Below are 27,446 nucleotides of genomic sequence, written 5' to 3' on the forward strand. Positions count from 1 at the left end.
GCCGGCGTTATTGTCGTTTTTATGTCGATTCAATGTTGTCGGACATTGAATCGTTGTTAAAAAGGAGAACTAGGTTAGTTGACATCCGAGGGGAAAACACGTGTCTTCATAGTTGAGAAATGTTCCCGCTTTGGGTTAGTGACTTTACACCCTCAATGGTAACATTGTAACGGCATAAATGGTCAGGTTTTACTATCAATCGTCAACCTAAACTAGATGTGAAACCACGTAATGAAAACTTGTGGTTACCTCACCGGGTTGCAACTTTCCAAAAGGTACCATTAAAAAATCTCCTTTGAACTTTGCTTGGTAATTACAGAAGAAAAAAAAGCAATAGCAATGGTGGGAATCAAACCCAGGTCTATGAAATGACTACCACCGCCCTAACCCTCTGCGCTAAATCAGCCAATGGTAAACCAATGACATAATTTAGCTAGGATATACGTTTCCTTTGTTGCTCAAAGGGGATTTTTTAATGGTACCTTTTGGAAAGTTGCCACCGGGTTAGAAGGGGTGGCTCAACTAATCCGACCTTTCCCTAATGATCGTCAAAAGGGGCTATACAGTATAAAAGGCCGCGGTGAAATTTTCATAATCAACAATGATCGTTGTCGCGAAGACAATCCGCTTGGAGGTAAAGCCGGACGTCGCCCTTGTCGCTTTAATCCCGCGTTTTCGCAGCGCCGGAGGCTACCACCGATCACCTGTTTCAGGCAGCTGGGAGTTTTACACTGGCGATACGTTTGCCGAACTATAACGCAGGTGTCCCAAGGCGGGCTCGGTGGACGAAAACCTCCCACAGAGCGAAAGGGCAAAAGCCCGTTCGCTCGAGATTATCAATGCAAATAGCAAGCGCGGCCTATCGATCCTTTTGTTTGTTCGAGAGGTGTCAGAAAAGTAACCACAGCAGGGATAACTGGCTTGTGGAGGCCAAGCGTTCGGCTCTTTCATTGCTAAGCAAAATTCGCCAAGCGTTTGGTTGTGAGATGGTCTGGTTTCACTCTACTGTGAGAGAGAAACCTTCCCAAACATCTAGCTCGAGTCACCGCTACTACTAAGCGGTGATAAAACTGATAGGCAAAGCCATTTGACTCTTGGAGGGGCGAAGAACGAAGGTTTAAGCGAAAAACAAGTGCTTCTCAATTCATTTTTAAGTCTTGAAAAAGATTTCTTTCCTGAGCAGCTGGTAGGCTACTAGCTGGATGATTGATTCTACATTTGGGAAGACCATCTGAATTGTTTTGCTTGCATATAGCCTAATTTAATAAAGGCCTGTAGCCTATGAGACAAAACGTGCTCTTCTCTAGGCATATAGTTTTGTCTTATAGTTTAGTTTTGTCTTATGTAGGCTACAATGTGTGAATTTGTCCAAAACTAGTGGAGAACGAAAGGAGTGCTAAAAGTAATACCAGTAGAACTCGGTTAATCCGGATTTTTGCCTAATCCGGATAAAACCGGATGGCATCGTCGGTCAAATCGAATCCGGATTAACCGAGTTCTACTGTAGTTCGTTAAAAATTAGCACATAATTTCCTTACTGCAGACAGTGGCACACCGTTTCGGGTCTCCTCGGTGCAGTAGGTAGGCCTACACTGGGTGTGGCCACGTAGATATACAGGGTCATTAATTATTAACGTTACACTTCAAACAACTGTATTTAACATTAATATTTAGCGTTGCAATGTTAATAAATTGAATATTTCTCGATTTTATATTTTTTAGTCTTAAATTTTATAGGCCATGAATGAAAATTGGAATAAAAGAATAGCTATTGTAAAGCTCTTCAAAGCGGGCAAGTCATGGAGTGATATTTGCAAGGACTTAAAAATTATAAAGCTTTGGTAGAGAGTTTGCTTTGTTGAACCATAGAGAAATAAAACATAGTAACGTAACTTTAGCGGGTTTAGCATACTTTATTTCACACAAAATATAACATAACTAAAATAAACTCAAACGTTTTCGACACGTACGTGTGTCCTCATCAGGAATTAAATCTGCAACACATAAAATGAAAAATAGTAAGATAAATTTGACTATGCTAGTATGCTAAAGTTACTATGTTTTATTTCTCCATGGTCCAACTTAAAAATTAACAGAATGTTGGTCTGGAGAACTCTCAAAAGGCACAAACAATCTGGAAATGTCAAAAATCGACCTGGCCAAGGTCGCCCTTGAAGCGCCAGAACCTCAATGATAAAAGCAATAAGCATAATATACCAGAGAAAAGGTGCGAAGAAATCCCAAGAGATCCATTCAAACACTGGCAAAGGAGACAAACGTGGCGTATAGAACCATGTTTACAGTTCTCAAGAAAGATTTGAAGATGAGTCCATTTAAACACATGAAGAAACAGTTGCTAAATGCCAATATCATTGAGAAAAGTCTCTCCAGAGCCAGAATTCTGCTCTCACGTATTAAAGGAGGCACGCTGCCAAACCTTGTGCTCAGCGGTGAGAAGAAATTTGATGTCCAGCATCATTTTAAGTCAGAATGATCGTGTTTGGTCAAGAGATGGTGACGTGAAACTCCGGGTAGTCACTCGGAGACAAGGGGCAGCATCAGTGATGGTGTGGGCTGCGGTCAAGGGATCAGGAAGGAGTCCATTGATTTTTGTGGACCAAGGAGTAAAATTGAACCAAGAAAATTACTGAAATGATATTATTGAGCCTTGGGTAAAGAAGCACTTCAAAAAACGTAATATGGTCATTCCAACAACATTCTGCCCCTTCACATGGAGCTAAGAAAACGCAACACTGGGTTTCAGCCAATGTGCCGTTATTCATTTCTAAGAAGGAATGGCCTCCTTCATCCCCAGACCTGAATCCCCTAGCCTAGACTTTGGCATCTGGTCTTACCTGGAGACTAAACACCACAAAGTTTGGAAGCGCTGAAGGCTAATCTGAAAAAAGAATGGACCAAAATACCTCAAAGAACTATTCGTGACTCTTGCAGGTCCTTTTCGAAGCGTCTCCGACTTGTTATCGACGCAAACGGCGGACACATTGAGTAAAACTTGCTTTTCCTAAATATTTATTTGACAATTACTCAAAAATTGTCTACCACTTGTTTGAAGTTGTAACGTTAATTAATTATTGATGACCCTGTAGCCTACACCTCCATGTGACGTTTTCCCATTGGAACCCAAGCTCCAAACATGGTACTACGGTATCGTCAAAGTGCTTAAACTGCAAGCAGTGAGCTTTACGCAATGCACAGCAAGGTGCCTGAATATAAACAGTCAAGCCATTTGCAAATTAATAATTAAAACTATAACTTTTAAGCTGTGTTATGTTTCTATTCTAAAAAAATACACTAGAAGTTTAATTTGCATTCGGTTACGACCTGTTTATGAATAGGCTACCTGCTTTATTATAACTGGTTGCCAGAAAATTTCACGTCATAAGCCTACAAGGTGAAAGTTGCTACAAATATATTCATTTAAACGTTTTTAGTATACGTGGTAACATCTCAAATTTTGAGGCCCTCTGCTTTAGCCTTCATAGACTAATGGTAAATCCGGCACTGCAGTCACACGACGACCCATGCTTCGTTTTTGTGGCGTAGCTTAAATTTGTAAGGATTTTGTTGTGGTATTGCGGAAGTGATATCTTATTAATCAGTGGGCCCTGTGTTCACTGAGGTTTTAAGATATCATTGCCCTTGTGTATACATTAAATGTTTTGCGATTGTTACTGGGGGATTTCCCTGTTTTTTCTATTTGTACTTTCGCGACCTCGCAGATCTTAAAGTCAACCTGAACAGGCCAGCGGTAAAAGCTTGCAGACATGGATCTTACTCAATAGTACATTTCTGAATTTAATCATTAAGTGGTTAATTATAAAACAGTGACCTAATGTCAGCAACTACTACAAAGTAGTTGAGGTGCTTTGCCCATGTAAAACTATATTACCAGTTTCCGAACTGAGGTAGCCTAACATGTAGGCTACTTGTACTAGCACCAATGGAAATTGTATATTTGTATGCACGTTAACTTTATTATCATTTCCTATTTGAATAAGAATTCAACAGATTTGAATTCGTAAAGCGCTAATGGTACACCACCAAACTATATGTAAATTGAAGTTGAAACTAGTGATGCAAGCCGCGCCGCGTGCGCGGCCGCTTATGACTTTTTCGCCGCGTGCCGCGCCGCGTGGAAAGTTGAAATGAAAAAGCCGCGCCGTTTGCCGCGTGAACTTTCAAGAAATTAAACTTTCGTAAACTTTCAACTTTTCAAGAAAATCAGTTATGAAACTTCAAATTGAAATTGGAAACACAGATCAGTTTTTTTTCGGAAACCCTAAGCTGGAAAGCTCAAAGCTATGCTGCAAATGGCTTGCAGTTGACAGGGTTTTTGGGGCTGGCTTGTGAGGAAGCTGTACGAGTGTTTTTGGTTAATAGCCTAGCTGATAAGCTCAGTTACCAGGCTATAGGCCTAGCGCAACTACCGCATTAGTTACTATAACAGTTAGCCTAGTGAGTTCAGGCTATAAGTTTTACTATTGACATCTTGTCTGTCTGTGTAGTGTGTAGTTCATACAGCCACTGACATTAAAATTGCATTAATGCTTACAAAAACTGTTCAAAAGTCCTGATACTGGATCCAGGAACATTCTATTTGAATAAGCATGATGTCTTAGAACTTAAATGCATTGCTGGTAAGAGAATATGATCTGGTTAGCCTAGTCATTATAGTGCACAACTGTACTGGTAGGTTACTGGTACCAGTTATATACCCTGGGTACTTTTTGCCATAATTGACTTTCTAAAAAATAACGCGTAAAACATTTCTTGAAAATTTTGTAATTTGCGGTGTGCGTTGCGGTGTTAAAGTTCCAGATAAGTTGCGGTGTGCGGATAGGTGATTCAGTTGCGGTGCGGTGTGCGGATAAAAATTTTGGGTTCGCTGCATCTCTAGTTGAAACCGTCACGGTTTGGTAATATGAAGAACCAAAGAACACAATTTTAGGAGAAAAATTACAACGATGATGTAGGCCTAAGTGGAAATGATGCTGGGGTATAAAACCAAAAACCACAATTGCAAAAATAATGAAACCAGGTCACCAGTGACGAAAATACAGGTTTTCACGAGAGGAGCTTCACAGGCAGTGGTAGGTACCAGAGGGTTACGCGAGCTCCTTCAAATCACCCATGTGCATTTCAACCGCAATCATGCCACTAATTCTAAATACGACAAAGCAAAACGAAAGCGTATAACAAAATTGCAAATTATTAGACTTTGTGTCAACGAAAGAAAACGTCGGTAAACATACAAACTTGCGTAAATAAAGCACAGGCGTTTTGCACCACCAAGAGTACCATTGATAGAGCAGCCAAAATAGTGAAAACTAAGTGATTATTTGGTTGGATTTTCATTTGCTAAAATTGTCACATAAAAAGCTGCGTACTCAAATTGTAGTGTGTATCAGAAAAACCCAAAAGAACTGAGCCCTGTCTAGGCAAGACACTAAACGACATGCTAGACAAAGGACTGTATTGCCTTCCGTTCACTTAATTTGTATCTTCATCGTTAAGGACTCTGCTAATTCAATGATTGTCAGTCATTCGGTCGTTGTGAAACCAATCGGCTTAACGACAGTTCTTCATAATCTAATTTTTATTAAGAGGAACAAACAGCAGACTACACCATCAGATGAACCCATTTATAGCGCGCTAAACGGGGTGCATGGTCTGCACGAAAAAGATGACCAAATAACACAATAGCTGCTCGACACTTGCACTAACATCTAGCCCGAGTCACCGCTTGAGTTGGCGAGAAAAAGTTCACACGTGGAAAAACAGCTGTCGACAAGCAGTTGCTGTTTTAACAGTAAATATTCCATTCAATTAAAATCAGCTGGCTGATGAAACGGAACGTATAAAGGAAAAGGTAAATAAATTATAGACAAAACAATTTAGAGGTTTTTAAAATTTTCTATGATTCACTCTAAATTTATTATAGGGAGGGCAATAGAACAAATTATGAGAATTTAACGTTTTAGAAAAACACATTTCAGTTTTGACATCGAGAAATAAGTAATTTCTCACAAGACATAAAAAAATAAGACACAATTTCTTTAGAACAATGTTAAAAACCTAAGATTATTTAGTTTTTAAATGTGAGGAAGCATTAGGTTGTTTATAGGCTGATAAGGTATGTCACGATAGATGTCTGAGATAGTTTGTATGCTAGCATTACGCAAAGACAATAAACAGACAAAAATTTCGAAAAAAAAAATATTGCATTGATCGCTTTTTACAACTGAAGAACTGTTTCTATGGATTAATTATTAAAGCAGAATTACGACAACTTACTGCGGTTCGATAGCTATGGAATCCATGACATTTGGCAAAGAAGCAGTTTGTTTTCTTGGAATTATTCTCATTTTTAAATTATTTAATTTTCTAAAACAATTTCCACATTTGTATTTAAACAGCATGGCCTAGTGATTTAACGCGTAAAAGTAAACTGCAAAGTCTACATTTTTTGCATTCAAGGCCTTTCTAACAAAGACTTTTTGACATCACAATCAACAAAGCTGCAACGGGGCAGTGAGATCTAGCCATTGCTCAAGCGCTACCGTTCATCGAAGAGTTTTCTTTAAGATATTCTTGATGTAATTTGTCTTGTGCATCGTATTGTTTTCGAAGCTTCTTGGTTTGGCCTTTGCTCAATTCTTTCCCGTCGACTCCATGAGTGGGAAAACCCTGCAACATGATTGAATTCAATTCTGCAGCATGTTGCTGGAAGTCTAAGGTCACAGAGCGTGAGGATTAGTAAGAGCGTCTGGTAAATATTGTTCACGGAATGTAAATTGCAAAATTGTACAGATGTAAACTGTGAAGCCGTTTACAAAACAATCAAACACAATCGGGAATTTGACATGTAACCCCACAAACTGGTCTCAACGATAAAACCTTTCGTCGCTTTTAGAGATGTACCGATATATCGGTATCGGTGATATCGGCCATTTTTTGAGTATCGGTATCGGCAAAATTTGGCCGATACTAAACATGTAAAAAAAGGCGTTTGCTGCGGATTTTCTGCAGAAGCAAAGATATAGATTTTTTAAAGTAGTAACTAACGTCACATTGAAGTAGAAAAATAAAAACCTGTTCAAATTTTTGATACCTCACACTCCCATGACTTCATGCGCGCACCTTTTGGCAGTGATTCTTTCACTCAAACAAAATGTTTTGTTTCAGCAGTTTTGCGTTGTTCGATTCTTAAGTTGTAAAGGAGACTCAATTTCTCCAATATTGATCATTTGTGTTTCTTTTTTACTCTCAGCAGAGGATAAACCCAGGCCAAGACTACCCAGGTGGCGGAATGTGTGGTTTTGCGTTGCTGGACGTTTGAGGGAGCCGTGTGGCTTGGTTGGTTTTGGTGGGCTGGTTCTGTCAGTTTGTGATTTGGTTTCCGCCTTTCGTTGTGGTGGACTCACCAGGCTTGAACAAAGTCGTGGCGGAGTGGGTGGGCTCGGGGTGGGGGCGGTGGGACTGTGAATCCTCACTGAACTAATTAATAAGTGTTCTTGTTGCGCCTGGGATGGCGGCCTCATTGTGGGGGGGAGTGTCCTTCCCTGCTGTCGGCACGGGGCTGAGCGCTCACTGGTGTGGCGGGCTGTTGCTATTCGCTGGCCCTCGCTCCCACCCTGTCAAACGCTCAAAAAACCCGTGCAACTCGCTGCCCCCAGCAAGCCGGCCCCACCAGTCGGCGATTCAACTTCCACCCTTAGCCGCAACAAACTTACCAAGCCCAAACAATGTCATGGCAGAATAAGTAGGCCCAAAAAGAAAGCAATGGGACCACGAATCCTCACCAAACCAATCAAAATGGTCTTGTTGCGCCCAAGATGGCAACTTCATTGCGAAGAAAGGAGCGTCCCCCCCCCCGGCCACCAGCACAAGGCTGAGCACTCACCAGCACAGCGAGATGCCGCGACCCGCCAACCACAACGGTGTAGCTTCCACGCTAGCCATTTAGACCATCCAATCAACTACATGTTTCTCGGCAGCCGTTTAGTGGCAAGAATTGAAATGGAGAAAATCATCTCATCTTGTGGTCACAACGTTGCTTAAGTTCAGCGCCACCCAAAGCGCTAACAGTAACTACACAACGAGGTTGGGATGTAAGATACATTTCGAACAAAACGTAAGTTCTGTTTATCAGGATATTTTACCTGTTCATTAAACAGTGAGAATTTGTCGGTTTGTTTTGAAAAGAGTTGATTGGCTGGAATTCTTCTCTGAGCCTCCTTCTCCTCTTTCCTCTTCGCTGCAGCTAATTTTGCAATTTCTTTCTCTTGCCTTTTCTTTTCTTCAAGCTGCAGTAAAAAGTTGTTTATTAAAAATAATCCAATTGATGTGAACAATAAATGACTCAGCAAAAAGAAACCATTACAAAGGTTGTTTCGCGCGGCTATCTTTTTACCTCTCGCTCAGGCCGACTTCAGAAGAGAAGTGCACAAACTCCAGTCACTTATTTTTTATCAAATGAGAAGTTACAGGGCAGCGCAATGCCAAATCTCACTCATTAAAAGGTGTAGAAGGGAAGATAAACCGTAAAAAAAGTAAAGGCAAACCAAGAATGATTTGGACAACAAACATCACAAAATGGACAAAATTAACTTATGAAAGTGCAGTACGCACAGCTCATGGTCGAGAACAATGGCGCATTGTATCCAACCCTCCATACGAGGAAGGAACAAATGAAAAGGTGTACATCAGCGGTTTTCAACAGGGAGTCCATGAAAGTTTCCGAAATGAATGTATGATAGATAAATTAAAACCTTTAAGAATTGATTGGTTGTGCTTTATTTGTGTATTAAAATGGTTCTCAAACTGTGCGTCGCGATGCCCTGGTGCGTTTTTTTGGAATTTCAAAAGGTGTTGCACAAAGGTTCGGTTTGCTAACTCAACAAAATGCATATTCAAAAAGTTAATTTTTTTTATAAGGCTACGTATGTTCAGCTTTATTCTTTTGGAGACAGCAGAATTATTGATGAATGCTTAATTCAGAAATGCAAAGGTTAGTCAACATCCTACCAACCAAGGTTGCCAGATGTTTTATAAAATTTCCAGTCCAATTGCGGCTGAAAAGTAGTTCAAGAATAGCCCAATCGTCAGAATTGATAAAATAAACCCAAAAGTGGCCCAAAGTATGACAAACTCGCGCAAAGTAGTCAAAATTAAAAAAATGCAACGAAAAAACCGCGACTGCTAAAATTTTCACGCGAGTCCAAAACAAAACTAGCCTAATTCCGCCGAAAAAAACGTGAAACTAGCAACCTTTTTACTAACACTCAGTTTTGCTATGACTGTGCAATGTGCATACAACGAAATATTGATTGCAAATGAAAAAAATCTTTATTAAGGTCGCAAATTTTTTAATAATTTTTTAAAACTAGAAAAACTTTAAATTAGAATTTACAATACTGATTTTTGATCGCGAATTTAGCAAATTCTTCCAAGCATGTCTATTCAGAACTTATTAAACATTTGGTTCTGTCGTTGGGAGACGCAAAATACTAAAGTTTCAGATAACTTTTTTAGGGGTCTGCGACCGCTTAAGAGCACCAAAGGGGTCCGCCAAGACGAAAAGCGATATATTTTGGCCATTTATTTTTGTAATGGAACTTCGATAATGATATATGCTTATTGCTTAGTCTTTAGTCTTTTTGGTGTGGTTCCTTGCGTTGTCAACGGAGCTTAACGCCTAATTTGTTTTGTCTGACTGAGTGCAACAAAGGCCAAATTGCTGGAGTTGGGTCCTTCTTGAAATCGATGGCAATATTGAGGGAATATTTTTCATGTTTACACTGGAAACATTGGCCGATTTTCAGGTATGTTATAGAAGATATTGAAAGGAATCGGAAAAACATAAAAAGTAAAACTTGAAAAAAAAGTGGAATTGGGCCCTTTTTGAATTCACGTATTCAATTGTTGAATAACTTGAGAAACAGATTCCACTCGACTTTTTGAGTGCAAATTTATCTGATAGCTTCTTTTCGGTATAAAACCTATGGACATATGATCACTCTTTTTTACAATTTCACATTCATTAAAGTAGCCTTTTTGAAAGTTGTAACCCATTTCAAATGAGGAAAATTACCTTCGGGTGCTAATCTCAGCGCTTAAGCAACTGCAAGCTACTTGTGTTAATGGACAAGAAAGTTGTTCAGTTGCTAGATTTACCAATCTCGTAAATGTGGTTGTTTACATAATGTTTCCACAGCGAGGTAACAGTAACAAAATAGGCATCTTCATATATTTGACAAAGCTCATAATTCACTAAAGGTGGTGAAACCATGGGGACTACATCATGGTCGTCGTCGTTCGTATGAAGCAGAAAGTTTGTGGTCAGCCGAAAGGAAGAACTTGGAGCCAACTTTTATTCAGATCGTCAAGTGCGCGGAGGCCTGTTATTCCATTGGGAGGGGAATAGATGGGACACTCAAAGATGATGTGGTTGGCTGTTTGCTCCGTCGCACTGCACTGACACGCAGCAGAGTCCCTCATGCCCCAGCGTGTCAAGCAAGCATTGAACCGGCCAACTCCCGTTCTTAATGGGTTCAGTGTCACCCACTCTTGTGTCTGAAGCTCAGAACCATGTGGGAGTGAGGAAGCAGGAGAGACATCGAATAGAACGAGGTGGAATTTTATTTTTGGTGCAGTGCTCAATTCCTCGAACCAGGCATCTGACGTGTTGAAGTCGACGAGCTGGAGTTTTGCAGCATGCCGTACAAAAGGGCGCCGAGATGGTAGGCGCTGTATGATTGGGACATTGAGAGTGGATACGTGATTGTGTAGTATGTGGTTTGGATCAGCACAGGCTTTATTCATCTATGAAGACACCAGCGCTTCTCTGCGTACATTAGCGGGTAGGATACCTGACAGCACTGGTAGGTATTGCTGTGGTGTTGGTTTTAAGTCGCATTGTCTCGTTCCGGCAGGCGTCTAATTTTTTGGTATGCTTGCTGCGACACCATGCAGGTAGGTGGGCCAGGCCATGTAGGTGGGCGCCAGGCCACCTATGCGAAGGGTAGATGGTTTTGCCCCCCATGTAGTTCCGGCCAAGCACCTCAAAAGTTCATTGCGTGCAGTTACTTTTGCACGCAGGCCTTGGATGTGCTGCTTGTAATGTACATTACATCATCATGGTCATGTCAGATGACGCATGTGAAATGGGTCACTCTAAAAGAATAAACGTGAATTTAGCACGGAAGTGCCAACATTGGAGAATTGAAACCATGGCAACCTCTCATATAGAGGTGGTGTTTTTCAACAACCAGCTGAAGCCGGCTGTTGAACCAGGTTGGCATAATTACAAAGCCTTATAATTTACGTAATCACCACCACTTGTGGTAGTGTCTATAATCTCTCAAACCCACAATTACCTTTTTCTTTTCTTCTCTTTCTTTCATCAAGACTTGTGGGTCAACTAACTTCACAACGGTTCGTGCGCCTTCTTTGTCCTCCAGCCTGACACCCAGTGGCGGTAATATATCATCTCGCAGAGCGTCGCAGACCAACAAAACATCGGAATCTATCAATGCAAATGAAATGTAGTTACCAGCTGATAAAAATAAAATTGGAACAACAAAGTGTAGCGGTGTAGCCTACCAGTCCCATGACAAATTGGCCATATTTAAAACTGAATAATGACAACAATTTTTAGATTGTTGGTCATCGACTCTGTGTGGCTGATTTGGGCGGCAACGACAGGACCTAATTATCGGAACAGCTGTATCCCGTTTGTATTCTTTCCCCGTCTACTGCCCATAATGTGAACAAACTTAAAAATACTATTTAAATTAAAGCATAAAATGTAGTTATTGAATCTGTGAGGCATTGCACGACTCTGCCAACAAAAAAGTTTTCATGGACGACTAAAGTCACAAGCTTAGGCACCAACCTTTGTGTTTTCGGGCAATTCCTCTTATTTGTTCTCTGAAGGTAGATAAGGCGTTGAGATAGGGCATTAATTGTGATTCAATATCAGCACTGGAGGAGGCTCCAGAGCTCATTGCAAAGCCAATTCCTTCATCAGAAACTATCGCACCAAACACCTGAAAAGGAAAGTGTTTGTAAAACAATCTGGAATTAGTGGTTTGTTGCAGGCAGAAGCCACAAGTCGAGATTCAATTCAGCTTCAAAATTAGGATAAAACTTAAACCTTGAATGAGTGAGAACTCGCTGCTTCTAGTTTCATCGTAAAAGCAGTACTCCAACAGGCGTTCTTGGATTTTAAAAATCACAAGTCCCATTTTTCAACGTACATCTAGTAAAGATAGTCGAGGGGTAAAACAGACTTAGCATTATCATGAAATCGTCAGTATAAATAACAATATGCATGGACATCAGCTTCCTTTACTTTGAAAATCTTGGTCACATAAAGCGCTATGTTCTTCAACAGCTGTCCGTTCGGTGTGGCTTTCTTTTCGTGCGCTTTCGCCAAATACGAATTGACAGCCGTCACTAGTTGGCGCAATCGATCAAGCGCTGTTCGAGTGTCAATGTTATCGCAAAGGGCGGTGTGCACTGCGTCCTGCTGCTGACTGAAGCTGGAAGATAAGGAAGTGAAATGGTAAATCTCTACGAGAAATACTAAAGCTTGCATGCATTGCATATCTGTGTTGCAATGGTGGAAAATAATAATCAGAGCGCTCAATCAGACATAAGACGTTCTAAATATTATAAGAATTAGTTATTTTATTAACAGTTAATAAAAGGTACTTGACATGACAGTTCAATAAAAGATTAAACCAATTTACGTATGGGAGGTAGTTGATTGATTTTTTTTTAATATCGAAAAGCCAAATTTGCTTCGCTTCATCCTAGCAGTTCTGCAATACACACAGAGACTTTCTACCATTGGCACAGATCAACTCAATCAATAAAAACTAGCTAAATTAAAAATTGCTCAGTTACACTGCTCTAGCGCAAACTTTAAAGTTGATATCCAGGGTTGGAAAAAATCATGATTTTTTTTTATATAAAAAAGCGTCGAGTCTACTTGAGGGAAGAGATCATTTTAGTAAGATAGCAGAATTATTTTTAACCCCTTGATTGATTGAAAGGCTTTGCTTTGCAAGTGTTTAATCATTTTTATTATCACATTGTAGGCTAGCCTGTCTAGTGTCTATTGCACGGTACTACGACAGTTTATCGAACGACAGTTTATCGAACGACAATTAATCGAACGACAGTTTATCGAAACGACAGTTAATCGAACAACAGTTTATCGAACGACAATTTACCGAACGACAGTTAATCGAAAACCTAACCCCTAAGCACTAACCAGTAACCCCTAATCCCTAACCATTATCCCCTAACCCCTGAGTATTCCATTGCATATGTTCTTCGTCGTTCGATAAACAGTCGTTTGATGAACTGTCGTTTCGATAAACAGTCGTTTCGATGAACTGTCGTTTCGATGAATTGTCGTTTCGATGAATTGTCGTTCGATGAACTGTCTTTCGATAAACTGTCGTTCTATGAACTGTCGTTCGATAAATTGTCTTTTGATAAATTGTCGCGTCACGCTATTGCACATATTTTTAAGTAGGTGTGATATGTTGCTTTATACTAAATCATTATGTGCATATCGAGATTGAGGTACGTCTCAGACTGTCATCTCACTACACTAAAATCTTTCCTTACGTTTGAGCACACATTACTTTGCTTTTTTGCGCAACTGATGCATAGCCTACAACCAGACTTTTTGCAAAGAAAGTTTAACTGTGTAATATAATTATGTTACCGACGTACCATACCAAAACAATAAAAGTTCAGATGACACAAAATTGCAGTTTATTTTGCATTGAGAAGTTTGTACATAAATACAAGCTCGCCAGCTTTTGCAGTGCCCAATCGATTGCGAACTTCTGATTGAAGCAGACCAAAAGTGGAAAAAATTTGCTCAAAAACTATGTTTAGTGAACAACACTGTTTGTGAACTGCCAAGTAAACTAAGTTGCCTTTCAAAACATGCATAGCCTATAGCCTTAAGTATTTAAATATAACTTTTGTATTACAGAGAAGCAGTGAAACGTTTGTTGATGTATTTATTTTTATTTTAGCAAATAAAAAATCATTTGATTTTTTTAATTGATTTTTTTGATTTTTATTGTTTGATTTAAATCATGATTTAAATCAATGATTTAAATCATTTGATTTAAATCAGCCAACCCTGTTGATATCGTTGCTTGATATTGTTGTTTCTTTGCGTACCTTACGGAGCAGGGTCTGTAGAAGTAGAGCTGAGCATATGAAACCTCGTGAAGCGGAAATTCCTTCACAGCAGTTCATATGAAACCTGGTGAAGCGGTAATTCCTTCACAGCAGTTCATATGAAACCTAGTGAAACGGAAATTCCTTCACAGCAATTCATATGAAACCTGGTGAAGCGGTAATTCCTTCACAGCAGTTCATATGAAACTTGGTGAAGCGGTAATTTCTGCACAGCTGTTCATATGAAAGCTGGTGAAGCGGAAATTCCTTCACGGCTGTTGACATGAAAAGCTCGTGAAGCGGAAATCCCTTATAATCAGACTGTTCCGTAGGATTCTGCATCCGAGACAACTGATAGTTGTCGATTACACACATGGATCTTTGAACCATTGTTTAACTCACATCTGTGCAAGATCCAACTCCTCTTTGTCCCACTTCCAAAATGCATCCGGACCTTCGCTGGGTTGATTTCGAAGAATGTCTTTGACAGTCAAGAAAAATTCCTAAAAAGAAATTGAATGTAATACTCACATACACGATGACTTTGAGAGCAACGCAAATGTGCTCTCCGCACCTTAAGCATGAGAAAACAAACTATGCATAAGTTGGGTAGCTTAAGTTGAAGAAATTAGCATGACACATGTTCTAAACGGAGCAAGACAAAATTGATTTTAAACAATAATGCAAAGAAATGTCTTACATTCATAAACTTTTCGTATTGCACAGCATCGTGCATTGTGTTGTCGCTGTAGTCCAGAGTGTCCTTCCAGGAATGGAGGAGGAAGGCGAATCTGAGCTGACGGGAGGTGTTTCGCTCCAATGCATCCTGTGGAGAAATGAAATTGATGACACGCTCAAATGGTTTTTTATACTGTGCTATATCTGCGTCTGATATGGCTTCTACAACTTAGATACAAGATGATAGATGACCATGTTGTCAAATAACTTAAAAATTGCGTACGCGATTATTTTTGCATTGCACAATGCAACGTACCACACATTAAACAAATTTGATGACATATTTCGTACATTTAAGCGCGCAATGATTAATCAACATCAAAAAGATTTAGCAAAAAAAGTTAGTTTAACTGAACCCTATCAAATGTTCTTTTCAATAAAATACTTGCTGTACCCTCCCAGGCTAGTTTAGAAACTCTTAGTTTTCGAAACGTAAGAACAACTTTCTTCAACAGTAAGGATGGTTTGATAGAAGATTGCGGGTAAAAATCAAAATGTTAATATTGAATAATCTGAGCGAAAAAGTTCAAGTTGAAAATGATAAACATTTGATGCTTGTGAAGCATCAAACCAATTGGCATTTTCTGTTGGAGTTCGTACTTCATCGAATGAGAGTTGCTAAGGTAGATGACAATCAAATTGAAGTTGACTAAAATGACCAAATAACACAAAGCGGGAATGTCGAAAGATTTCAAACATAGAAAACCTTTATGGTGATGAAGTTCTTGAGAGACTTGGACATCTTGCACCCGGCAATGGTGAGGTGACCTGAATGGAGGAAGTAGTGCACCCACTGGCGGTTGTTGTAATGTGCCTGAAAACAAAGGCACCAAACATAACTGACTGGCACACCGACGACACAATAATCAAGCAAAACAAAATTAACAATACAGTGAATTTACACAGGGTCCCATCCATAAAGATATGTTGTCTTTGAAACGTAAAAGATGAATTGAACATTTTTTTGCACATAAAAGGAATTTGACATTACGGTACACGTTCAGGCGTAACATTCTTCGTGGTTTTATGCAAAGGCAAAAAACACTTTACAAAATGAATTTCCTCGGTCAACTGTGTAGCATAAATTATTTCTTCGTCTTATGCGTTCTCGGCACAAAGCCAGAAACTAGACAATAACAAACAAGTGTAAACATAAACTTTCAGTGGTCAAATCATAAAATTTAACGCCGAGAAAAATTAAACCATTGCAATAAAAATCTATTGCAATATAGTGCTGTAACTTATAATTTACATGGAAATATCTTGTTGCATTAAAAAGTCAGGGCTAAAGTTGGATTTAGTTTCGACCACCTCAGTAATGAAGGCAATGTGCAAATGGCGACTGTTCTAAAGAAATATAAACAATAGATTGAGTTTCGCTTTTAGCAGCATGGTCGTTGCTTACTTCACAATGTAGATACTAACTAACGACATGTTTTAGTCTGATGCTGCGAGTTCGCTGTGGTAATAGCGGTTTGCGTAAAGATTAATAAACCTTCCGAAAGGGAAGAATCACGTTAGCTGATCTATTAATCAACTAATTCGACAATTTTTTTTTACAATAACATCGCCTGACAACATATTAACTCAACAGACAGCAATTCAGACATCAGTCTCAAGCCAAAAAAACGCATAAAACAAGAACACACCGACTCCAACACCATTCGTCATATACGCACATGGTTGGGAAACCGTGTTCCGAAAGCTAGGGCAAACCGCTATTACCATGGCGAACTCGCAGCATCAGGCTAAAACAGCTCGTTAGTATCTACATTGTGAAGTAAGAAATAAACAAATCCGTTACCTCTGCTTGCGCTATCTCGTTGTCATGATGAGGAAACTTTAAATCCACTCCTCCTGTGTGTATGTCCATGGAGGATCCCAGTATGCTGCATGCCATCACGGAACACTCGATGTGCCACCCGGGACGGCCCTGGTGACAACACGAGCAATGGTTTTTTGACAAAAAAAATTCTACAAAGCTTGTGCACGAGTAGCTTTAAAACATTCGATTCAATAAAACCTTGCCACTTATTAATCAATACCGATTGTAGATGCAATTACTTATAGATAATTTTATATGTAATGCTTAACATTTATCAACCACAACTTCAGGTCCTTTAAGGTTGGCTTGGGGTCTTCAAAAATGAGATAAAAAAGACTGCGTCGTCTACTCTGGGCTGGAGCCGAACCTGGAACCTGAGCTTCGGTCACATACCAGTGCAGCCCTTAAATTGACCTTGATCATGCCAAGGTACAATCTATTGCTGTGAATTTAGCGCCTACTTTTCCCCACGGTGATTCCCAGGATGGCTCGCCAGGTTTCGACGCTTTCCACAAGGCGAAGTCGTTCGGGGAACGTTTCTCGTTCAACTGGTCGGCTGATACGCTGAGCGAGCCTGAGTTTAAAAAATATAGTTTGCAGAAGGCCATGTTACTACTTTCGAAGCCTTTGATTCAGAAAACCTTTCAAAAAATTATCTTTATTATTTCTGCTCGGTAAATGTTGTGATCACAGCCTGGCAGGAATAATTTATATTACAAACGAGAATGCAGTTCAAGCTGAACTTGCTCAGGATTATTCGTTTGCAGTGAACAATGCAATTTTACCTGATTTTTAACTAAATTCAAAATAAAAAATTCTTTAAGTTGAAAGCGTAAAACTTGTTCAAACATTTTCGACCCACCTTCTCCTTCTTGCAAGGCCTTCAGGTCTCCAACAGCTTCAGGAACAAGCTTGGCATAGAAGTGATCGCTTGAACGATCAAACTGAGCAACAGAAAAGTAGACGGAGCCGTTCGATGCGTAGCCATAGCCGTTTGCAATGATTTGCTCGACGTAGGCTACAATCTCGGGGACGTACTCGCTAACGCGCGTTAGCACGTCCGGTGGAGAAACCTGAAACAAAGGGTAACAGGTCCTTCAGTCAATTGAGAATTGATCTGAGTTGTTTTATCCACGTGAAAAAAACGGGTCTTTTTTCGTCTGCGCATGTTGAATCAATGTGAAAAGGACTGGTTTTGCTTGCCGGGTGATCAAATAAGAAAATTACTACAGACGTCAGAAAATGGGTCAGGGAGATAACTTACATTCAAAGCATCCATGTCCTTGAAATATTCTTGCTCCCAATATTGAGGAAGAGCAGAAAATATGGAATTGTCCGTCACAGTGCCACCGTGCTAGAAACAAGGTTAAAGTTACGAAATTTGTGTTTAGTTGATACAAAAACATTATATACACCATGAACAAACAAGTCAAACATGAAATACAATGCTGTTTTATTCATGACACAAAAGGGAAATTAAAACAAAGTAATTCGTTAAGAAACTCACACTTAAGCACTTCTGTATGACAGTAGCACACAAAGCGGTAAACAAAACATAAAATAACTGTCCAAAAAGTACCACTTTCAAATTTAATCACAGAAAAAAAAATTCACATATGTAATTTCATATCAAACAATGCGAACTTATAATATCTCGGACAAACGTCGAAAAATATGTAAAACTAAAACAGAGAATAGATAGCGACAAAATTTAATCAGACAGTACATTTTAAATGGTACGGCGTTTCATTTTGTTGTAAGTAACATTATGATATAGTTTATTTTCGTAGCTACCTTTAAGTCTAGCCATGTGGCGAGAGGATCTTTACAGTCTTGTACAACCTTGGCCTGTAGAACATCAGTGAGTTCTGTAGCTTGTTTCAAATGATCCAAGCAACTGATGGCTAGCATTTCCATTCGCTCCATCATGGCGCGCTTGTCAAGATCTGCTGTATCTTTCACTTTCTTCGAAAATTCCTGTTCATTGCACGCCAATAAAACCGAGAGGGAAATGGAGTGGACATTACGATCAAGAAAAAAACACGTTTTCTCTTTTAAAGTTTTTACCCAGACTTTAACAGATACTTTCTGACTACACTATAGCTGCTGGAAGTGATTTTATGGTTTATAGTAGTCTGCACAGGCCCGTAGCCAGACCGCAGAGCAAGGGGGGGCCAACTTTTTTTAGGGGGGGCATAAAAAAATTGAAATGATGTTGGCATTTTAACCTCTTAAATACCGGTATCCACAAAAATTGCAATATATCAAATTAGTGTTAAGGCCAACACTGGTCTCTTATTTTATCTGCTAGTTAAATCACGGCAACCATATTACAATGACCAACATAACACTTACACAGCAACCCACCGGCGGGGGTTCTGGGGGGCCTCCCCCAAAAAATTTTGAAAAATTACTTTGAATTTGGTGCATTCTGAGAGCATTTTCAACAAAAATTTGGGTATGAATATTACTGTAAAATGGTGCTGTCCGGTGGCATAGCAAAAGGATAAGATCATGTTTTCTTGGGCATTTTTCGGTAATAAAGCTAAGTCTTTGTGTTTTCTTGTTGCTAATTCTTGGCTGAGATATTTGAATATTTGGTATTGGCAAAACTCGCTCTTTTAGTGCAGTTTCGTTTAAAATTAGGCAAACTTTGTTTTACAGACATAGAGACTGAAAGCATCATTTTCAATATCGTGACGTCACGCGTGTGCCAAAGGGGGGCGTTGTAATCCCCAAAACCCCCCTTGGCTACGCCACTGCGTGAGCTAGTCTATTGCAATTGCAGTCGTGGATGTTTGGATGCAAACCGTCTCACAAACAAGTCTAAATCGATAGATTTCGATACAGAATGTTCAAAGGCCTTAAGCACCAAGTTTGCCTGTCTTGGTTGTAACATGCTCCGTCTAGTGGGAGCGTCAACCCTTGTTAACACTGAGAATCCACACTCACAAACGGCAGTGCTAGATCCAAATGTAGCAATATCTGCTAATCATTATAATTTATAATAATCATTATAATGGTAGCTGTTGCTCGAGAATGTTGGGATTTTGCCAGGGGGGGCAAATTTTTTTTCAGGGGGGGCGAGGCCCCCCTGGCTACGGGCCTGAGTCTGCAGGTAGCGAATGATAACGAAAACTTTTACTCGTAATACAAAAAGTGAAATGTGGTTGATATGTAGAAATAACAAAAACGCAGTAAGTTACCTAGAAAAGTTGAATCATGCACAGCTGCGGTAGCACCTCCTTGATTTTGTAAGCTAAACTTTCTGTTTGAATGATTGGGTTGTCCCAGATATATGACTATACGTATCTGTGACTGAGACAACCCAATCATTCAGATATATTATATATCTGCCTTATGATACAAAATACGGTAAAAACGAAATGATTAAAGAAGTAGAAGTTTAAAACCTCAGATTTTTGAGATATCAAACGAAAGAACTCATAATACTGTATTTGCAGAAACGCAAAAAATGCAACTTACCTCGTTTGCAGCAGTGACATCATCAACGACTTGCTTAATATCTGACACGTTTGCTCGATATTGTTCAAGCAAATGGTTATGTCTTGCCCGTGTGATGATCTGCACAACATTTTATAAAGTGAGATGACAGCAAAATAAAAATGCAAATACAGGAGCAGCCATAAATAAACTAAAAATCGGCTTTAAGAATGATAAATTTCATCGAAAATAATTTGAATCCACAAAAAAATCATTTTTTCGATTTTGATTAATTGTTCCATCACTAGCCAATAACATAAATATGAGGTAAAATAATAGTTAATCAGGGTGCACATAAAAAATATCTACTTACTTTGGTGCACGCATGCTGCTTACCTTGTCATCAATGTCAGTGATGTTCATACAATATTGCACGTTGTAACCAAAGTAGTCTGTTAATACTCTTCTAAGAATGTCAAAAGTGATGTACGATCTTGCATGGCCCATGTGTGATGCATCATACACCGTCGGACCACAACTGTACCATTTCACTTGATTGGCATTTTCAGGGATAAATAATTCCTGGGAAGCAAAATATCAAAATTAAAGCAAGCAATAGAAGATCTTGATGTGTTGATCACAAATAAAAAACGTTGGAGTGACAAATTATAAAAAGCATTGTGCAGCATCAGTGAAAGTCGTCAGGTGTTAATTTAGTCAATTGTATAAGCTCAGGCATATTACAGGATACCTGCTAATTGTGATACAACTAAAATACAGGATCCAAATGGTTTCTTTTGTTTATACAACTTCGATCGAACATATAAATATTTTGGTCATACAGTACCGGTATAAGTAAAAATGCAAGTTCTTAAATGTGAAAGTGGGCTCCTATTAGAGGATAGAGTTAACTTTAAATGAATTTTTAAATTAGCTTACAGCAGTAGCCTATGTAAAGTCCCAAAGAAAACATCAGACCTTTTGTCTTGTTAGGCTGTTGAAAATCTTTAACTGCGGTTTTTGTTCAGTGTGTAAATCAACAGGAGAAACCCATTTCGGTTGAGTTCTTTTTTCATTGACCTCTGCAAATCAATACAAGTAACACTTCATTGAAAAATCAACTGAAAACATTGAAAGCATATGTTTACCAGGTTGTTTCATTGGTGTGTGGCTGAAATAAAAACATGCACCGAAGTTTCCAGTAAACTGAAATTGTCATTTCTTCAAAAAAATATCAACAGAGAAACAGAAAAAATTGATGTGTGAACAAAATCCAATAAGCTGTCATTAAATTATAGTAAAACTTCTTACATGATTCTCTGCAATAAACAAAGTGCAGCAGAAAATTTTAGTTTGTCAATCAGTGGCCGAAGTATTGAAAGGAAGGAAAGTATAAACTATCTTGGTGTAACTTTGGATGAACGATTGCAATGAAATAATCATGTTATTAATGTTAGTAAGCACTAAGCAGCTTGCAAAGGTCTGTGGTATAGCATTTATGCTAAGACACATTGCTTTATTAACAATACTACAAACTATGTATTATGCTTTGTTTCAATCCAAAACTCAATACTCGGTTATAAACTTGGAAGGGCAAATTCTACACTACTTGCTCCAATTCAAGTGTTACAGAACAAGTTTGTCTGATCGTATCTATTTTTGCAAACATCAACAAGTACAACTATTCTTTATGATAAATTTAATGTGTTCAGAATTAAAGATATTATTAAATTAGAGACGCAAAGTTCATGTACAACTATGTGCACAAAATGCTGCCACAGGCCTTTGATGGCTGCTTTGCGTACATGAAATTCACCAGTATAGCACCCGTCAAAACAAAAATAATGATTTATATTTGCCATCTATAAAATCAAACTTTGGTAATAAGATGCTATGTTTCAATGGAGTATTGCTATGGAATCAAACACCAAAAGAACTAAAAAAAACATTTACGGTACTATTATAAATGTTTCTTAAAAACCTTTGCACAAAAATCACTCCTAAAACATATCTGCTTATCTCCTTGCACATACCGGTAGTCTTTATGTTGCCTTGTTTCTGTTATTTCACTGTATTATGTTAAGTACGGATATTATGTTCTTTAATTTTTGTGTTTGGCTTATATATTTGGGTGGCAGCTGACTTTGGTGACCTTTTGGTCTTTTGCTACCATCCTTGCTGTGCAAATTATTTTTGTTTATTGTGTAGTGTTAGTGTATATTTTTGTTTATTTGCCAGCAGAAAAAATAAAGTGAACTGAAAGTCATGTCAGTGAATTTGTTGACACCTCTGTTGTCTGATAACAAAGCTATGGTTAAATTTAAAAAAAAAACATAACATAATGAAAATGGAATTAAAAGTGCACTATTTCAAAGAAAAAGGGGACGAGGATTTTAAGCCGTCCACCTCTGTGGAATAGATGACGAGAAAGGAAGAAATAATTGTTTTTGAGTTGGGCAGCTTAAAACCCACAATCGCTAAAAAAATGATGGTGGTTTACACAACTGCATGCAATGTGATCTCATCAGACCTGAAGGTGCCTTTAATGAATGCATTACACTATTCGATTGTTTCACGGCTGTCTGACTGACACGAGTGTCCTTCTTTTCCACTTTCTTCATTCGTTTTTCAAACCTCTCCATATTTGTTGACAGAAAATCAACAGTCTCTGTTAAAACTTTTATTTCTTCATGCAGCGTTGCCAATAATTTTGCTGCTGGAAGAGGGGCATTCTGAGGAGGACTTGCCTTGGAATTAGTGATCACATCTTGCAAAGACTTCCTTGCTTTTGATATTTCAGCAGAGATTTTAATCCTTTCTTGTTCAATATTTTTGGTTGATGTGAGGATTTCAACAGTTTTTGAAGTTTTTTCACCATTTTTGACTGTCATTGCCATTTCTTCTTCTTCAAGGCATTTGTATCCATCAAACCATAATTTGTTGCAAATTTCTCTGTTCGACTTTGCCAAGCAAGAGAGATTGTCATCACTAATTTGGTTCATTGTAGAAACAAACAATATCAAATAACTAAACAAAAAATTAAACTTTTAATTTAAATGTATAGATGGTACTGATGGCATTACTGTGATTATATTTATTTCAACACATTTGCTGGTTAGAGTATTTGCAAGGAAAATTTTTGCTTCATGACACACACGATTGAAGTAACTTTAGTCGCAACTAACAAATAACGGAATGGCCCATTTCGGTGAGTCCAATTCGGTGAGTTCCCTATTCGGTGAGAGCCCTATTTGGTGATTTTTTTTAAATTATTGGGTACCGTAGCCTAATTATCATTGCCGTTATAGGGTTAGGGGGTAAGGGTTGGGGTTAAGGATTAGTGGTTAGGGGATAAGGGTTAGGGGTTGGGGTTAGTGGTTAAGGGTCTTATTTCAACGTTTAGCGACGTTAAAACAATGTAAAAGCGGCAATGATAATTAGGCTACGGTACCCAATAATTTTCAAAAAAATCACCGAATAGGGCTCTCACTGAAAAAGGCTCTCACCGAATAGTAGCAGACCCAACTAATAACCAGGAAAAGTTTGCTTTCATGACGGAATAAAAAATGAAAATAATTAAATAGTGATACTGTATATATATATATATAGTAGATCTATTGGGTTACTTTAAGGAGAATGCTGCTTTAAGTATGAAATTTTGACTACAAATTTATGCAGTGCAACATAGATACTAGACAGCGTTTAATGATTTGTGGAGATAATTAAAAATTGTTGATTTTTAGCTTGTTGCAATCAAAATTTAAAGAACAAAAGGTTGGATCAAATATCTTTAACCAACACACCAGTAACTCCCAAAAATAGTTCTGGCTAAATTATATATAAACAGAATTGTGATGTAATACCAAACCTTTCATTTGAAGTTCGATGTCAAACTCACACAAACGTGAAGAAAATAAAACAATATAAAACTATTTAAGAAAATATACCATAAAAAAACATAGTTCAACTTAGTTTGTACCAGAAGAATGTATATCATGTTATTTAACTAAATGCCTGGTGAACAGCCTCATTCAATTAAAAAAAAAAACATTTATTGACCCTCATAATTACCGTACCAATAATATTGAATAAAAGTTTATTCACACAATTTATAGTGGAATAGATGATCCTAAATTCTATGAATCTGAAAAGATATTATTGGTCTTTGCATAACCGTGTTTCATAGTGGAATAGATGATCCTAAATTCTATGAATCTGAAAAGATATTATTGGTCTTTGCATAACCGTGTTTCAGGCAGAAAACCTAAAAATGATGCATATTATGACATAAAAGGAACATGAAGTTAGATTCATTTATTCTATTATATATATATGTCATGTGGTGAGGTTTACATTCATTAAATAAGCAGTGCACAATTGCTGCATTAACAGAAGCACGGTAGTGGACAGTGGTATATTTGGGCTAACATCTAAAACAAACAATTTAAAACAATAAGCAACCAATTTAGATATACACAGCTGACAGCATAAAAGAAACATTTTGTAAGGAATATTTTGCAAGGATTATTTCCGTTCAATGGTGTGTCTACAAATGGGTATTAATTTGTTGTAGCTATGTTGAGGTGCTTCAGATAATATATTCAATTATTCATGTAATATAAAATAGGCTACAATATACTAAATTATGTCGACTCGTTCGGTTACAGCTTAGTATACCATGCAAAAGTGCAGAGACAGACTTCACTGACAATCACTGACTCAACCGTTTTCATCAACTGATGCCCTTGATTAATGCACTAATGCAGTTATTGTTCTCATAACTTGGTAATGTTATAAAGTCTGTGATTTTATAAAAGTAGAAATGCCACTCAAGCAAGTACCGTACCATATACTCACCTTTTCAACAACAAAAAGTACATTGTGTGAGGATTATGCAATATGCATACAAGCATGCCTATGCAAATATGAATTGTTAATACCGGTACTACATTTGTTAACTCTAAATGTTCATGGCAGCCACAGTGCTTGGTTCCGATGTGACATGACTTTACAGAATTTACCTTAATTAATTAATTATTAATTCGTCATTCAGCTTTTTAATAGGAATGGTTGGTCCTGTTGAAAAGCTGAATGACAAAGTTGAATCAGTGAATGCCTTTGGCTTTGGCTTAAAATTGGCAATTTTAAGAAGAACTGAGAGAGCGATGGTGAGAGCAATGTGTGGTGTGAAGCTGATGGACAAAAGGAATACCGAAGAACTTATGAACTTGCTTGGGTTGAATGAGAATGCTGATAAGTTGGTGAAAGCGAATGGAGTGAGGTGGTATGGGCATGATTTGAAAAGGGATGAAGATGATGTTTTGAGAAGAGCGCTAGAGTTGCAAGTGGAGGGTCATAGAAAACCAGAAAGACCCAAGAAAACGTGGAAAAGGCAAGTTGAGTTGGAAAGCAGCAAGGTGGGCTTGACAAGAGAGGATGCGTTAGACAGATCGATGTGGAAGCAGGGTGTGAAGATGATTGCAGCACTTGGAGGTGAATCCGGCCACCCTCGGTAACGGGGACATCACTGGATTAAAACTGGACTATTACTACTACTACTACAGTCGTGTTCAAAAGTTTAAGACCACCTGTCAAAATTTTGGATACTTACAATATCTACGGAAATCATTTTAAATGTTATGTCGTATTGGGTTTTATGCCATTACTGCAGTGTTATGTAACAGAGCCTTCTGTTTAAGCCATTATGAATGAGCTATTTCTTTCAGAAATAAAAAAAGTTTAAATCTTTTTTAAGATTTGTTGCTGAAAAAAATGGGCAAAAAAAGGAGCTTATCAGCTGTGGAGAGGTCAAAAATTGTTCTATTAAAGAAAGAAGGGTACTCAGAAAGAAAAATATCCGAAAGACTAAAGTTCAGCAAGACAGCAGTCCATCAGGCAATAGTTAAATTTTAAAAAAAAACTTGGAAGTTTAGTGAAATAGAAAAAGGGTGATAGACCAAGTCCAAGAGGTGACCATGTGATGAGGAGGATGGTAGTGCGCTTTTTATCACTAAGACGGCGTTTTATGGTACAGTAGATGTACTTACATTTGTACCTTTACGCAACAAAGCCGATCTAATTTTTTTACTGGAACACGTGGGTGAGCGCACTACCATCCTCCTCATCACATGGTCATCTCTTGGACTGGTAACCCTGGGTCTACCACCCTTTTTCAAGTCCACTAAACTTCCAATTTTTTAAAATTTAACTATTGCCTGATGGACTGCTGTCTTGCTGAACTTTAATCTTTCGGATATTTTTCTTTCTGAGTACCGTACCCTTCCTCCTTTAATATAACAATTTTTGACATCTCCACAGCTGATAAGCTCCTTTTTTGCCCATTTTTTCAGCAACAAATCTTGAAAAAGAGTTTAACTATTTTATTTCTGAAAGAAATAGCTCATTCATAATGGCTTAAACAGAAGGCTCTGTTACATAACACTGCAGTAATGGCTTAAAACCCAATATGACATAACATTTAAAATGATTTCCATAGATTGTTGTAAGAATCCAAAAGTTTGACAGGTGGTCTTAAACTTTTGAACGCGACTGTACTACCATATTCACAAATGTAACTTTACTGATTGAATGCAGTAGGTTATTGAACTAAAAATATTAACAAGAGTTGTATGGGTTGGCCAAGCAGCCCCAAACCTTATCTCATTCCAACATTATATGAAGCCAAATCATTATGCTAATATTTTAAACCATACAAACTAGACACTTTTAAGTACTTATAAGTTTTCCCAACTAAAAACTTGAATCTCCTACAGAGTGTAGAAGCTGTGACCTTGCACTAACAAGCAGGGCTGTGGAGTCAGGCGACAAATATACAACTTCAACTCCCTGTTTGTAACCAGCCGACTCCGGTCATGCCAAAATCCTTCCACTCTGCTCCTGCAGCCCTGATAAGGCTGTGGAATGAAGCAAAAATAAACAGCTCTGACTCCTTGGTTTGTAACTGGTCGACTCTCACATGCCAAAATCTCTCTGACTCCACAGCTTTGCTAACAAGAACAAAACGCAAGATTCTAAGTTTTTTAGAATAACAACAGAAAGTACCTTCCATTATCTAATTATGGACAACTGAAGATCCAGAGATTGCTTAAATCATAAAAATTGCCACTGGTATAGTCTTCAGCCAGTAAACAAGAATTTACTTTCGTTTATTACGGTAGCTGATAGTAATGTTCCTCAAACACTA

General features: G+C 38.3%; 1 protein-coding gene across 2 annotated transcripts; it reads right to left on the reverse strand.

Moving 5' to 3' along the window:
- Positions 1-5,214: 5,214 nt before the first annotated feature.
- On the reverse strand, positions 5,215-27,446 carry LOC145766092 (cysteine--tRNA ligase, cytoplasmic-like). 2 transcript variants are annotated; one of them, XM_082577751.1, is made up of 17 exons: positions 27,305-27,446; positions 21,221-21,324; positions 20,639-20,824; positions 20,285-20,383; positions 18,593-18,775; positions 18,063-18,152; positions 17,661-17,871; positions 17,260-17,372; positions 16,778-16,906; positions 15,680-15,787; positions 14,936-15,061; positions 14,638-14,738; positions 12,377-12,566; positions 11,918-12,071; positions 11,400-11,548; positions 8,184-8,327; positions 5,215-6,708 (listed from the first exon to the last, which is right to left on the reverse strand). In XM_082577751.1, exons 1-17 carry the CDS (start codon positions 27,309-27,311, stop codon positions 6,571-6,573), a joined length of 2,232 nt encoding a protein of 743 aa, XP_082433877.1. In that variant the 5' UTR covers positions 27,312-27,446; the 3' UTR covers positions 5,215-6,570. The 2 variants fall into 2 exon arrangements, with proteins under 2 accessions (XP_082433877.1, XP_082433876.1); XM_082577750.1 differs by lacking the exon at positions 27,305-27,446 and adding an exon at positions 22,773-23,276.

This window comes from Aplidium turbinatum, chromosome 3 (genome assembly GCF_918807975.1).
Source record: "Aplidium turbinatum chromosome 3, kaAplTurb1.1, whole genome shotgun sequence".
NCBI classification, from domain to species: domain Eukaryota; kingdom Metazoa; phylum Chordata; class Ascidiacea; order Aplousobranchia; family Polyclinidae; genus Aplidium; species Aplidium turbinatum.